The sequence below is a fragment of the Rhincodon typus genome, chromosome 1 (assembly GCF_021869965.1).
Source record: "Rhincodon typus isolate 14 chromosome 1, sRhiTyp1.1, whole genome shotgun sequence".
Taxonomy (NCBI): domain Eukaryota; kingdom Metazoa; phylum Chordata; class Chondrichthyes; order Orectolobiformes; family Rhincodontidae; genus Rhincodon; species Rhincodon typus.
Window position 1 is genome coordinate 68068536 of NC_063332.1, and position 15865 is coordinate 68084400.

General features: G+C 39.7%; 1 protein-coding gene across 8 annotated transcripts in view; it reads right to left on the bottom strand.

The window, feature by feature from the left end:
• The window catches only part of fat1a (FAT atypical cadherin 1a), a 182126-nt gene that overhangs the window by 50824 nt on the left and 115437 nt on the right, over positions 1-15865 (bottom strand). For all 8 annotated transcript variants that reach the window (XM_048603528.1, XM_048603549.1, XM_048603536.1 and 5 more), the window contains exons 8-10: positions 15246-15521; positions 14067-14277; positions 2708-6778 (exon numbers count right to left, since the gene is read on the bottom strand). In XM_048603528.1, the coding sequence (XP_048459485.1) occupies positions 2708-6778; positions 14067-14277; positions 15246-15521 (4558 nt within the window). The remainder of the gene's footprint in view (positions 1-2707; positions 6779-14066; positions 14278-15245; positions 15522-15865) is intronic.

Consider the following 15865-nt stretch of genomic DNA (forward strand, 5'->3'; position numbering starts at 1 on the left):
ACTTCTCAATAAAATCATGGCTGATCTAATAAGGCCTCCATTTCACTTCATTGCCGGTCGTCCATAAACTGTGATCACCTAGCCAGTCAAAAACGTCTCACTCAGCTGTGAATATATTAAACGATTGCTGAATTAGAGTATTCCAAACATTAGTCACCCTCAATAGAAATTGTTCCTCTTCACCAGTTTACAATGGCATTTTAATGCCCCGTAAAATCCCAGCTCATTCCCATGTACAAGCTGCTGATACTGACGGTATGGGCATGGTCCTCTTGTTTCCTAAATTCTTGCCCTATGTATTGCCCCTACCCCAACACCTCCCCTTCAGATATTGTGTTTTCTGGTGCCCAGCAATAGCTTTCTTTCCAGCCACACAAATCACAGGATGGCAGGGGGCAGTGGGTCACTTCCTCTTTAAATCCTTTCGGTGATCTAGCCTCCACAACTCTTTGGGGTACAGAATTTCACACATTTGCTACCCTCTGGAAGAAACTCCTTCGCATCTCACCTTTAAACGAATGTCCCTTTATTCTATAACTCTGCTAGTTCGAGATTCCCCCACTACTGCAAACATCTCTCACACTTGGCTCATATTTCAATAAGATCACCTCTCGTTCTTCTAAACTCTAAAGAATAAAGGCCTAACTTATTTGGCTGTTCTTGAGCAATCAACCCCTTCATCTCAGGGATCAGCCTGGTGAATCTCTTTTGAACTGCCTCCAATACCAATTAATCCTTTCTTAAATACAGGGGCCAAAACTGTAGACAGCACTCCAGGGGAGGCATTGCAAGCACTGGAAGTCTGTGTCCAGTGGGATTCCACAGGGACCAGTGTTGGGGGCGTTGCCGTTTTGTGGCTTATATAAATGATTGAGACTTGAATGTAGAAGGGTTGGTCAGAGTTCATGGATGATATGAAAATTGATGGGGTGGTAAATAGCAAGGTGGATAACCTTAGATTACAGGAGGATACAGAGGGGCTAATTAGTTGCAAATGGAACTCAATTCAGGTAAGTGTGAGCAGGACAAACAAGGCATGATGAATGGTAGAACTCTAGCAAGCGCCAAGGATCAGATGGACCTTAGCATGCATGGACCTTAAGACAGCAGGATAGGTAGGTGAAGTGGATAAGGCAGCATGTGTAATACTTGCCCTTATTAGTTGAAGCACAGAGCTTAAATGCAGAGAAGTTATGCTGGAATTGTACAAAAGGTTGGCTGGGCCACAGATACAGTACTGTGGGCAGTTCTAGGATCTACACAATAGGAGGGACGTGATTGTGCTGGAGAGGGTACAAAGGAGATTGATCAGAATGTTGCTTGGGCTAGAGAGTTTTAGTTATGAAGGGAGATTGGATGGACTGTGGTTGTTTTCCTTGGGGCAGAGGAGACTGAAGCGGGACATAATTCAGATGTGTAAATTTGAGAGGAGTAGAGACAGGTAGATGGGAAGAAACTTTTCCCCTTGGTGAAAGGATCAATTACCAGGAGCACAGATTTAACATAAGGGATAGAATGTTTAAAGGAGATGTAAGAAAAAAATGTTTTCACCAAGCAGGTGGTGGGAATTTGGAACTCACTGCCTGTAAGGATAGTTCAGTCAGAAACCCTCATAACATTTAAGTAGTATTTAGATGCACACATGATGTCAAGACATATAAGGCTATAAATCATATGCTGGAAAATTTGATTAGAATAGTTAGGTGCTTACTTTTGATTGGTACAGACTTGATAGGCGGAAGGGACTTTTTCTGTGTTGTGGACCTCTATGACAGCATAAGACGCACTGCAAATCATGAGCAGGGCCATATAACATTTTAAATTATACATACCATGTCAGTCCTGTACCATATTAATAACACTCACTGTGTATTCAAATTCCAGCCCCATATTTGAGTGAAGATCTAAGTGGAACACTGAACTAAACTTCTTGGATACACGCACGTTCAAACAAATAAATTCAGGTATGTCAATTTTCACCTCAAAATTTAATATGCCCAATTACAGAAAACAACTAGCCAATTATAGTGTAAATATTCTGGGGTAGATTGTTATAGATTAGAGTATTACAGACAATGTATATAAAATTACTAACCACTTATATCACACAGAAAGCAGAAATTTATTTCAGCCCATTACATCCTCAAAAATGAGGGCTGTCACAAGATGTGTGCCGGAAGTAGGAGGCTAGAGGATGGCCAGAAATTGGGCCTTGGGCTGCAGTAGTATTACTTAGACAAAGTCATGGACAGATCCTGATGTCTCCTTGCCTTGTTGTGATTTTTTTTATTTGCCAAAGAATATTTTTACATTTTTTTTTTAAGGCATTCGTGGCACAAAGGATGTTGGTCTCCAAAATTGACTTCCTGTACCAGTTTTCCCAACAATAAAGTGTACAAAATGGGTGAACTTTGAATGAAAAACTATTTGGTTACAAACTCCAGAGCTAACAAATATGGCACGCTTATGGGATTTTGCAATTACTGTAATAGGTTACAGAACTTGTCTTCAGCAACCTTCTGCAGATAAACAAAATGCAATGATTTAAATCTAAAAGCAAGGCATGGGAAATATAATTTTCATACTTATAACATATCAGCCCTATCCAACCTATAAAAATATATGCATGTTTTACAAGAAAATTGTTAACATAATATGCAGTCATCACGATCTGCACAAAGCGCCTGTACTTTGACAAAACTTTTACCTGTAATGTAGCAGGTAACTTGTTTATTGACTTCTTCCGTGTCAGCATCTGTCGTACTCAAGAGGGCTATCACTCCACCAGGTGGGTCATCTTCACTCACAGTCCCTTTGTAGACTTCAGCAGTAAAGCGTGGAGGATTATCATTCACATCACTGACAGTGACATCCACTACTGAAGAAGTGGACAATTGCACCTTTTCCCCATGATCAGATGCTACTACTATGATACTGTACTTCTTCTGCTCCTCATGGTCCAATTCTTTGAGAGTAGTTATCCAACCTGTTTCACTGTTAATGGTGAAGAGTTCCAGTATATGATCAAGTTCCTGAGATTGAGCTAAACTGTAAGTCACCTGGCCATTTGTGCCAGAATCCTGATCTGTTGCTTTTACTTGAATAACTGTGGTTCCTTCAGGTAGGTTTTCGACAACAAAGGCTTCATATGGGTTAGAATCAAAAACGGGTGCGTTATCATTTTCATCTTTCACTTGAATACGGACATCCACAGAAGAAACTATTTCATATTCTTCAAAGCGATATTGTGCCATGACTGTAATCTGGTACCATTTAGTTGTTTCATGATCAAGTTTCTTTTCAGTTTTTAACCTTCCAGTGTCTCGTTCTATGGCAAATATTTGATCCATGTTGCTTTCAGGGGTATTTCCCTTCACAAGGCTGTATGTTATTTGTTGATCATTTTCTGCTCGAATAACATCAATCTCAGTCCCAATATTGATCTCTTCAGAGATTGTGAATGTGTAGAAGGGCTCAGGAAATACTGGAAGTGGAACTTCAGGTGGGAGTATTCTAACATAGACGGGGACAAGAGATTCCTGCTGTGGCACTCCGCTATCTTTGGCTCTCACGAAGAAAGTATATAAGTGGTTTTCTAGCCCAACCAGACTCTCTTTGGTACTAATGAGCCCAGAAACTGAATCAATTTGAAGGTTTTCTTCAACATTGTCAGAATTTGCCTCGATGGTGTAGACAATATCTGCATTACTTCCTTCATCAGCATCTGATGCTACAATCCTAATGACTGAAGATCCCTTCGGAGCATATGCTCCGATGTTTACCATGTACTCTGTAGCTCGGAACTGAGGCACATTATCATTTTCATCAGTGAGTATAACATTGATATTGCAGAAAGCTACTTTACCACCACCATCTTTTGCCATAACACTGATGACAATTACTTTCTCTACTGGGTTCTCACGATCCAACTTCTCTGATGTGAAAATCTTTCCTTTCTGCTCAACAGAAAATTTCTCTCTTGCAAAGTCATTAACAATGAAATAACTTATGCGCCCATATGTGCCAGAGTCTTGATCTGTTGCCCTTACTTCAGTCACCAGGGTACCAATATCTGAATTTTCAGCCAATTCTACCTCATAGCTGGTTTGATCAAAAACAGGACTATGGAAATTAGCTGTAATAATGCTCACCCGAACTTCTGCTGAGCTTCGGAAAACACCATCTGATACAGACACACCGAGATTGTAAACTGCCTCCAAATTCTGTTTGTGCAAGTTTGCAACTGTAATAATGCCGGATTTACTGTCAATTGCAAAATTCATATGCTCATTGCCGGAGACAATTGAATATTGAAGTTTCTCCACATCAGACGTATCTGCATCAGAGGCCTGAATATGCATTACAAAATGTCCACGGGTTACAGGCTCACTTACACAGGCTTCGTACAACAGTTCGTTAAACAATGGTGGGTTGTCATTCAAATCAGTGATGTGAATAGTGAGAATAATGTCACTTGAAAGTTGGGGTTTTCCACTATCCAGAGCTCTAACAAGGAGATTATACTGCTGAATCTGTTCATAATCTAGCATTCGTGCTGTCAAAATGAGGCCACTGGTGCTGTCAATGTGAAAATATTCAGAACTTTTGGTCTCATCTTCTACCAATTGGTAATAAAGAACTTTATTCATTCCTGAATCTGAATCAGTAGCAATGACCTGAACCACTGATGTACCTACCACAGAAGCCTCAGACAGAGTGGCAGTGTACTTTCTCTCTGTAAACACTGGAGAATTATCATTGACATCTTCTATCACAATATCAACAAATACCTCAGCATGAGATCCAGTCAGTGAATCTGTTGCTCTTACTGTTAACTTATAAGCTGGATGTATTTCAAAGTCTAGGGAACTAATCACACTCACAACTCCAGTGTTGAAGTTGATTGTAAACTGATTGAAAGGATCTCCATCTGTGATACTGTAAATGACGCGAGGACCTTCTGGACTGTTTGCCTGAACGTATACAACAGGAGTATGCAGCTGGATGTCTTCAGGAATTTCAATACTGTAAAATGGTTTTTCAAATACAGGCATGGCTTTGTTTATAACAGTGATAGGTACTTCAACTTCTGCTGAAAGTGATACCTCTCCTCCATCTTTTGCTACAACAACAATAACAAACTCCACATTTGATAGGCTGGGTTCAAAAGTCTTTTTCAAGGATATTGCCCCTGATGGTCCTACCTGAAAATGCTCATGATGTTCTTTGAGGTAATAGTAAACTTCTCCATTTTTACCAACATCCTTGTCTATGGCAGTGACTTGGCGAATAACATGACCAACTTCAGCATCAACCTGGACTACAGCGTAATAAGGCAAGTTCACAAAAATTGGAGCATTGTCATTAATATCTTCAACGGTAACCTTCACAACAACATGAGCAACTCTGGATGATTTCTTTTCTTCACTAACTTCAACTACTACATCATACACTTCTTGTTCTTCACGATCAAATGGAGCTCCTGTGGTTGCAAGAACACCCGAAGTGCGACTTATTTTAAACTTGTTATCGGGGTTAAGGATATGGTAAAATAGCGGTTCATTCATTTCATTGCCCATTGTGGTAATAATAGCTATGGTTTTAACGTCTGTAGAGTTTTCCTTCACCACAGCAGAATATGAACTTTGTGTGAATTTCAAGTTGGTTTCTTGGCTTTCTTTTATATTTACATGTACTGATGCGGTGCTTAAAAATCTTCCATCACTAGCTCTAACTGTAAGCTCATACCTGCTTCTCAGCTGAGTCATGTTTCTCACTGAAATCAGTCCTGTCTTTGCAGCAATGGAGAACTTGTCACCTATGTTGCCATCAATTATGGAATAAATTAGATCTGCATTTGAACCAGAGTCTGCATCTGTGGCATTTACAACAGCTACTCTCACTCCTTTATAAGTCGGCACAAGGAGAGATACCTCATACATCTCCTGAATAAATACTGGAGGGCAATCATTTACATCAATCACATGAATGGTAACATTCGCTTCATATTCTGCAAATAGTTGTGGATTTCCACTGTCATGCACTTGCACAGTAAAATGAAAGATACTGGTCTCCTCATAGTCTAGCTTCAGGATTGCACGAATAGCACCTGTGCTGGGATCAATGGCAAAATATTTCTGAGCAGATGGTTCAGCAATCTGATAAACCAGAAGAGCATTGGATCCTTCATCAGCATCTGTGGCTTGAATTACGAGTGGAGTATTTTTGTCGTTCAGAACCACACTGTTGACATAGGCAGACTCACTAATGATTCCAATATACTCTGACTGAGTGAAGACTGGCATGTTGTCATTTTCATCTTGCACCTGTATTAAAACAGTAATATTGGTTGATAAGCCAGCCATATTCGTGGCTTGAACTGTAAGCCGGTACAAAGCCAGTTCTTCATTGTCAAGTGCTTTTTGAGTGATTATGACACCCGAGTTAGGGTTAATGTTAAATGCACCATCCACATTTCCATCTTTAATTTCATAAACAATTGTTGATTGGCTGGATGCAGTTGCCAGGATGACAAAACTGCCAATATTAGCTCCTTCACTTATTTCCGCATAGTACTCTTTCACTGCAAACTTGGGTGCTGCATTATCAGAAATGGTCACAAAGATGCGAACAGTAGTAATTGCACTCATTGGAGGCATTCCTCCATCAGTTGCTTTAACAGTAAGTTCATATTGTCTCCGTGTACTACGATCCAGACCTTTTGCAACAACAATAGTACCCAGAACTGGATTAATGGCAAAACTGTTGGCGGCATTTCCTGTAAAGAAAAACATATGCGTATTATGACAAATTATAACATATGCAGATAAATCACCGTGTGTTCTCTGACTAAAGACAGATCCTTGGCTCACTGTTGTCTTTTCATCTCTCTCTATCTTGTGCCATTCATTTAATTTGTCAATAATTTGCTTTAATTATGAAACCATCCAAACTCAAAATCCTCTGATTTCCCCTTCCGCTTTACTCTTGAAACCTTCCCTCCATAAGGTCTCTAACAAAATCTCTTTCTTCTTAAAACATGCCCGATCCAGCTTTTCTGGCTTTTCCTATTCATGTACAAGATTTTTTTTGTTCATTCAGTCTCCACAGCACTCACCATAACAAGTTGTTTTTTCTCTCCAGGAAATCCAATTCATTCACATCCAAACATTTCAAAGCTATTTAGCAAACTGGTCCCTTCCTTCTGTTAATGTCCATATCTCACATCCATTAAGAAAAAAAGAAGACTCCAAATCTAGGTCTCTACAAGCCTTGAGGTATTTATTCTGCATTCCTACTTCTAAACACATCATCTTAGCAAATATGGGTTTTGTTTTTTGCATTGCTACCTTTGTCTTATTTCCATGTGTTACAAGTATACTTTATTAACATATATCTATCAGATACAATAGGATGGATGTATACTGGTAAAGTATACTATTAATACAATCGAACAATAATTGGTCATCATAGTGCCAGTTACTGGACAGAGGATGGGGGCACAAGTAACCTACCATACAGGATTATGCCCTGCTCCCCAAGAGAGCCTGAAAACCTTCTGATGACAAACTGCCTCAGATGACGTTCAGGTGACCACTTAAAACAGCATCAAGGTCCTTCCATCAGCTAAAGAGAGTGGCTTAATGCTTGCTTTAAATTTTCTGCAAGAAAACTCGGTAGGTTTAGGGGGTGCAGGATAAAATTTATAATTTGGTAATCACATACCTTTCCAAGGACATTCTCCAACAGTTCTTTGAGGAGTACTAGTTTATCAACCAAATACTTGAAGAAACTGACAGCACGTGTGACAATAGCATAATAAGGTCATGCAAAATTAAATTGGAAGTCACATGGCACCAAGTTCTAGTCCACCAGATTTATTTGAAATCACAAGCTTTTGGAGTGCTGCTCCTTCGTCAGGCGAAGTGGAGGAAAGCATACAGGCACAGAATTTTTATGCAGACATATAATGGTGAGATAATCCCAGGCCATTAACAATGTTAAAAGATAAATACAAACGGAGAGAGTAGAGTGAACAGATGACCTATGATCCGACTAATAACTACAAAAAATAAAAAAAAGGATGGTGCCAAAGACAAACTAAAGGTCTGGAAATAACATGATAGGTATGACAGTCACATGCCGAGGGTCCAACCAAAGTAACAAATAATCCAAAACTATACAAACTAAGATAGAGAGATCAAAGTTATCAAGGTGATGGTGTCAAAACAGAACAGTAAGGAAGATTTTACAGATACCGAACAGTATGGTGAGGTTACATATAGCGCGACATGAATTCAAGATTATGGTTGAGGCCATCCTCATGGGTACAGAACTTGGCTATCTGCTCTGTGGTATATCTTGAAGGCCGCCTTGGAGGACGTTTACCCAAAGATCGTAGACTGTATGTCCTTGACCACTGAAGTGTTCCCCAACCTGGGAGAACACTCCTGCCTGGCAATTGTTGTGTGGTGATCATTCATCCGTTGTCATAGCGTCTGCATGGTCTCGCCAATATACCATGCCTCGGGGCATCCTTTCCTGCAGCTTATGAGGTAGAAAACATTGGCCAAGTCACATGAGGACGTACCGTGTACATGGTGGGTGGTATTCCCACATTTGACAGTAGTATCCATGTTGATGATCTGACATGCCTTGCAGAGGTTGCCATGGCAGGGTTGTGTGGCATTGTAGTCGCTGTTCTCCTGAAGGCTGGGTTGTTTGCTGCGACTGGTGGTCTGTTTGAGGTTAGGCAGCTGTTAGAAGGCTCTTATACCTATCATGTTATTCCAGCCATTTGGTTTGTCTCTGCTGCCACCCTGTTTTCATTTTTTGTCATTAATCATCAGATCACAGGTCATCCCTTCACTTGCTATTCAGCTGATGACACGTAACTCTCATTGTTTGACACTTTTGAGCCTACAAAGACTTGTTATTCAGCCTGTTGACACTTCACTCACACCAGTTGTATTATCTTTTGACACTCTTAATTGCCTGGAATTATCTTAACACTAACTGTCTGCATAAACATTCTGTGTCTGTGTACTTCGTTCCACTTCACCCAATGAAGCAGCAGCACCCTGTAAGCTTGTGATTTCAATTAAATCTGTTGGACTATAACCTGGCGTTGAGAGACTTGACTTGGTCCACTCCAGTCCAACACCAGCATCTCCACATCAAAATTAAGTTGTACAAAAGGCACACAACACAAATGCAAAGGTTCTTAACCATCAGTTCCATGCAGACAAATTGGACACCCTCGCCATTATGACAGATGGCACAGTTCTGGCAACATTTGACCGTTAAGCGTCTACATCATATTTGCAATAGAAATGCAGCGTAATCTAAGTTCTAGGACCTCTCTTCTCCTGTCAAACAGGATCAAAGTGTGTCACCACCATCAAATCTCTTAGAATTAGGAACATTTATAACTTTGACCCTAATGTTGTGTAGAAACAGAGATTGGGGAACTTAGAAATGGTGAATGTGCCCCAAATCCAGGATTGCTGCCCCCATTCCTATCCTGTGGGACTTCGGTGTCCTTGTGATAACGAGCTCACAGTCAGCAATTCTGTCCTCACCTATCTCATTGCATGGACAGAACTTCAAACCACTTGAAAAATTGACCGAGTCCAGCAAAGTTTTGGAGGAGACAGTTTATGGCTCCAGAACGTAGACATCCTTACACTAAAGTCAGGAACTTTCTGGCAGGCAAGTTTACATGGGTTGTCAACTTCACATTCTATACTTAGGCGAGGGATTATAATTTAAGTATGTCTCAGTATTGCGGTTGCTGATAGAGCTTTGTTCTTAAAATGTTAAGTGAATAGCAATTTGGTTCTGGAAAAAATGTTTGGATGCATTAAAAGGTGCTTTGTCTAGTTGATCAAGTGTTCTTCAGATTTCTATAGTAAGGAGAATTTGGCATTAATGTCTGTAAAGGACCTGCTCAACCTTTGAAGCTCTCTTCAAACATCTAGTTACAGAATCAATGAGTCCGATAATAACAAAGCATACCTATGAATTGTTTTGAACTGTCAAAATAAACAGACATTCAAAACAGACAATAGGAAAAGAAATGCTTTTTAGAAATTCATAAAACGGTCAATAAAAGAGCCTTTTATACTGCAAGAAAAATCTTCCATCCTGTAAACACACATTCCTGTATAAATAAACAAACAGGCATTGAAAAATAAACTCTTCAAAGAAGGCTAAAGTTATTAAAAGTTCACAAAACAGTCAAAAAAACCTAAAAGTCCCCTTCACAACAATGTAAACAATCCCTACAAAGCTGGGTCCATTATTGGGTCAAAAATTCAACAACAGTAATGGTTGAATTTCGTTGCCTGGTGTGGCAACAAAGGGTCTAAAACTGAATATATTGAAACTTTTGAAGACTGAACCGGTGGTCATATGATTCAGCAGATCACTGACTTTGATTGATAGATTGACCATCTGTACAGTGACATCGGCATTTCAAAGGCCAGCGTTATTATAGGGCTCAATGGTTCTGTAACTAGTGAATACTGGAACACAGGAAGAGAAGGAAGCCATTCAGCCCCTCTAGCCTGTTCCATCATTTAACGAGGCCATGGCTGATCTGTGGCCTTACTCCATATACCTGCCTTTGGCCCATATCCCTTAATATTTTAGTAATTTTTTTATTAAGCAATCTCACATTTAAAACTAACTGACCCAGCATCAACTGGCTTTTGTGGAAGAGTTTCAAGCATCTACTACTCTTTGTGAGTAAAGTGTTTCCTAAACATCTCTCCTGGCTTTAATCCTCAGACTCAGAGCTTTGAATGATGTGTACTGGTTTTTTTTTTTCCAATGAAACCAGATCTACCTGAGTTGGAAGTGCCATAACAGGTTTTTTTTTAGCCTGCTCTCAGCTTTCATTCTCGGACTATTTGTTGTGGTTAACCTCAGTTGTTGCTGGTCTTTGTCCCTGTGGTTAACAGTTCCACGTTCTCACCACTCTGGGTAAAGAAATTGTTCCTCAATATCCTGTTGAATCTATAAGCAATGACCTGATACTGATACATTGAAACTTGCTACTTCCCCATAAGAGGAATGTTGTAGTAATGTCGGTGACTAGCACTCCGCAACTTAGGCTAACTTTCTGGAGGCAAGGGTTCGAATCTCTGGTGAAATTTTAAATTCATTTTTAAAAAAAAAAACTGAACAATAACTCGTCCAGTGGCAACCAAGTAACCAAGTACTAATTACCATGACAAACCCTTCAGGTTCACTAATGTCCTTTCTAGGGAAGGAAATCTGCCATCCAGATCTGCATGTGACTGCAGACCCACAGCAATGACTCTGATCTGGGGAGTGGGGAATGGAAAATAAATGCTCACAACACTTAAATCTCACGAATAATTTAAAAGAAAAATGTGGAAATGCAGTTTGTGCTTGCTCTGTCAGAACTTTTGTTTGGTCAGCAACTTGGCCTGTTGCTTTGTGAAGAAACCCAGCTCAGGGTGGCACGGTGGCTCAGTGGTTAGCACTGCTGCCTCACAGCACCAGGGACCCAGGTTCAATTCCAACTTCGGGCGACTGTCTGTGTGGAATTTACAAATTCTCCCTGGGTCTGCGTGGGTTTCCTCCGGGTGCTCCAGTTTCCTCCCACAGACCAAAGATGTTCAGGTTGGGTAGACTGGCCATGCTAAATTGCCTATAGTATCCAGGAATGTATAGATTAGGTGGGTTTTCAGAGGATGGATCTGAGTGGGATGCCCTGAGGGTCAATGTGGACTTGTTGGGCTGAAGGGCCTGTTTCCACACTGTAGGGATTTTATGATTCTATGACTTTGTCCCTAATTTTGGAATCTCCAAATCAGTGACAATAATTTAGCTTGGAGACAGCAAGAACTGCAGACGCTGGAGTCTGAGTCAACACAGTGTGAGCTGGAGGAACACAGCAGGTCAGGCAGCAACAGAGGAGCAGGAAAGTCAATGTTTCGGGTTGGAATCCTTCATCAGGCCTGACGGTATTGACACTGTATTCCTGTTAATAGCTTGAAAACTTCAATCAGATTACCCCTTAATCTTTTAAATTCTATAGAAAACAGGTCTAACATATCTCATCTCTCCTCATAGATTAACCCCTGAAGTTCAGGTATCATTCTTGTAAACTAATGATGTACTCCCTCCAAGGCCAGTATATGCTCCTAAGGCGTGGTGCACAGATCTGTTCACAGTATTCCAAGTGGGTCAAACCAGAGTTACGTATAGCTGCAGCATTACTTCGCATTCCTTACACGCCAATCCTCTAGATATAAAGGCCACACTCCACTAGCCTTCTTGTTTATTTTCTGCATCAATTCATGCTATTTTAAAGATCTATGTATCCCCAGACCTCTCTGGCATTTGATTGTATTTAACTTCATACCGTCTAGAAAGAAACCTGACCTGTACTTTTGCAGTTCAAAATGGATAACCACATACTTGCTTATATTGAACTCCATCCACTACTGTTTTGCATATGCATTTAGCATAAAATTACAAAGGGACCTTGATAGGCTATCATCTACACTATCTACAATGCTGCGAATCTGGAAATCTAAATTTACTGGTGATGTAAAGAGGATAGAGAGAATAAATTGTGGGGTGCAGAGCGAGGGGGCCGACAAATTGTGAACAAAACGGAGTGGAAATCCAAGCATCATACCATTTGTCTACCTCCGTTTCCATCTTGTGCCTACATTTGGAGATAGTGGCCCCAATTCAAATCCATCCTCAACTTCTTGGAATTAAAACATGGCAAGTGATTGTACGGTATTCCTGCCTTCTGCTTCCAAGGTGAAAATCTGGTCCTTTATTTAAAATGAGTAATGGCATCCACAGCTCAATTTAAGAATGTCTGGACTGTTACCTTGTTCTGTGCTTAATAAACTAAATTCTTTTTTTTGCCAGACGTGAAAGTAACTCGCATAGTCAAACCATTTCAAATTTTAAAAAAACATTGAATCACTAATGTTACAAAATGTATTCTATCTAATGATAAAATATCACAATACTTCACTTCTTGGTGGTATTTGATATTCAGAATTTTAGCCTTTGACACAAACTGAAACTGTATCATAAATAATGCCAAAATCATTTCAGATATCTAAGGAATGTGCTTGCAATATGCTTAATCCAAAATTCATTATGCTTTCCACCTCCAGTTTCTTTGTTATTTGTACAAATCACAATACTGGGAAAATAGGAAAAAAATGCCTCTAAGTTAGTATTGTGCCAATTAGATTCATCACTACACAATCCTATTATTTATCCTAATTCAAATATGAAAATGGACACAACAGATGGAAGTTAACAAATCTGCAGACACCAACATGAAACACCAGGGGTGCAATATTAGCAATATGGATGTGAAAGCTCACTATGATTTTCCATTCTCAATGGTTGTACACCTGAACTTACTCCACAGAACTGGAAGGTTACAGTGGCAGAGTGCTAGGTAGAGGTACAGTTTGTTTGTAAAGTTAAAATGTGACCAGTTTTGTATCTGGCTATATGATCAATTTGGGAGGGGGTATGGGGAGAAGAGAAAAAAGGATGAAGAATAAGTAGGGTGTTACATAACCAGCATTGGGTCTATTTCTCATGCTACATGGACATCACGTATTTGTAGCCAGTTAGTATTTCCTGTTTTCATTTCAAACTCCTACATATATTTTTTAAAGAAAATTCCCAAATTTCCCCATTTTCTCACTTTTTTGTTTGCACAAACTAACCAGGCCTTTGTTTTCACATTTAACGTCTCCACAATATCTTATTTTTCTAATAATCTTCTATCCAGTAGTTTAAAGATTATTCAGGCTATTAACTTCCTTCAATATCATTTGACTAAATGTTGCTTTCTCTCCCTCCCTTTCTAACAAACACTGAAACATTGTCCTTGGCTTTAGAGCTTTAAAGAAGGATACACATTTGAAACATTACCCTCACTTATTTCTCTACATTTGCTGACTGTTCTGTTGGATAGTTTCCACCTTTCTTGTTGCATACTATACGAGCAGTAGCTCGAGTCTCAAGCCAAGGAAACTGAAAATTACCTGATTCAATAGTGTAAGTAACTTCAGCATTTCGGCCTTTGTCTCTATCCAGCGCAGTAACTTGAAGCACTGCTGAATCAACGGCAGCAGATTCAAACACACGACCAGAATAGGAGGTACTAGTAAACCATGGTGCATGGTCATTGGTGTCTTCAACATTAATAATGACTCTCACGTAATTGCGTTTGACAGGAACATCTTGATCCCGGACCTTGGGAAGAAATGAATAATGCATACTGTCACAAAAACAAATCTGTTGACAATCTAACAGCTATCCTCACCTGCTTCCTCTTTAAAATTAGAATGGAGGGAAAACTGGTGACTCTAATTGGGCAGTCCGCCTTCTTGATAGTTTCTTACCTACCTTCATATCATCAGAAAATTTAGCTACAATACAGGTGTTCTCTTCATCCAATTCATTGATATACTACCAGCTCTCCTCGCCAAGAGAGAATCCTCACAGTGAGTCACCCAAGGAACACCACGTATTCTGTTATCATCCCAAGGGAATCAAGGATCAATACAGATAGGCCCCAGCATGTTGATTTCTCCCATATAGCTGCTGTGGGCCTGTATCAATAAGGAGGTTTTTTCCAGCATCTTCAACGGAAGAACTAGATCTCTTTTTGTACATAATTTTGGAATGTTATCTGGATAGCATGGGTAATTCGGATTCTTAAATGTGTACTACCATCTCCCAAAATTGCTGGCTGTTATCTGCACTGCAGTTTCTGTATGCATGGATGGGTATACAGGTACATTTGCAATGGAACCCTTCACTCACACGCATGGGTCACAGGTACATTAGGAACATTTCATCTAAATGCTGCTGCACAGTCTCAACCCTTAAGATGCAGCCATGACTGTAACAGATCTCCAGTGGAGTTGAAACGATCATGCTGAAAGGATTACAAAATCATAAATCCAGAGCACATGAATAAAGTGACAAGTTCCAGATGTGGAGAAATTTTCCAGTCTCTGGTACTGCCATATTTCACTCTGAAGAGAATCAAACCAGTCCCTCAATCTTCTGTTTATAATCAAACTTAACTGGTGAAAGATGGCTTAAAAAAAAAGTCAGCAAAAGTACATATTCACAAAATCATTAAAGGAATTGACTGTGATAAAAGCCAAAATGAATCAAGAAAATACATTTTCTTCAAAGGGTATCACACTCACCATAACAGTAAGAATATGCTGGTGCTTCGTCTCATGGTCCAGCTTTTCAGCTGTAAACAGAATCCCAGTGGATGGATCCAGCCGAAATTTCTTCAGACTGCTTGGATCTGTGCTGCTTTGAAGGATGTAAATCAACTTATTCTTCTCGTCCTTATCAGTGGCACTAACTTGCAAAATTATAGATTCAGGAATTGTATCTTCTGGGATATTTATTTCATATTTTGGCTTTGAAAACTCAGGGCGATGGTCATTGGTATCAATCACTTTAATATATACCTGAAATGAGATAAAACTTTAAAGTCGAGACCTGTAACTCAATTACGTTCTTTAGCATAGCAAAATACAATTGCAACCCGATCATTCAATGACACGTTTTTAACCACTTCATTTTATGACACAGCAAGACCAAGTTAAAATATTGCATGCATTACAAAGTGAATTATAGACACTGGGCAAAGAACATTTCCCTCGCTGGGGGTGGCGTGAGAAATAGTGCAAAGGAGACATAAATGGCAAGTTGCCCTGGAGAAATCCTCACTCTCTTCTTGCCCCCTCATCAATTAAATCTATCAGGAACTGTTTCTACTCACCAGCAATTAAGGTCTTTAAGTCATCAATTA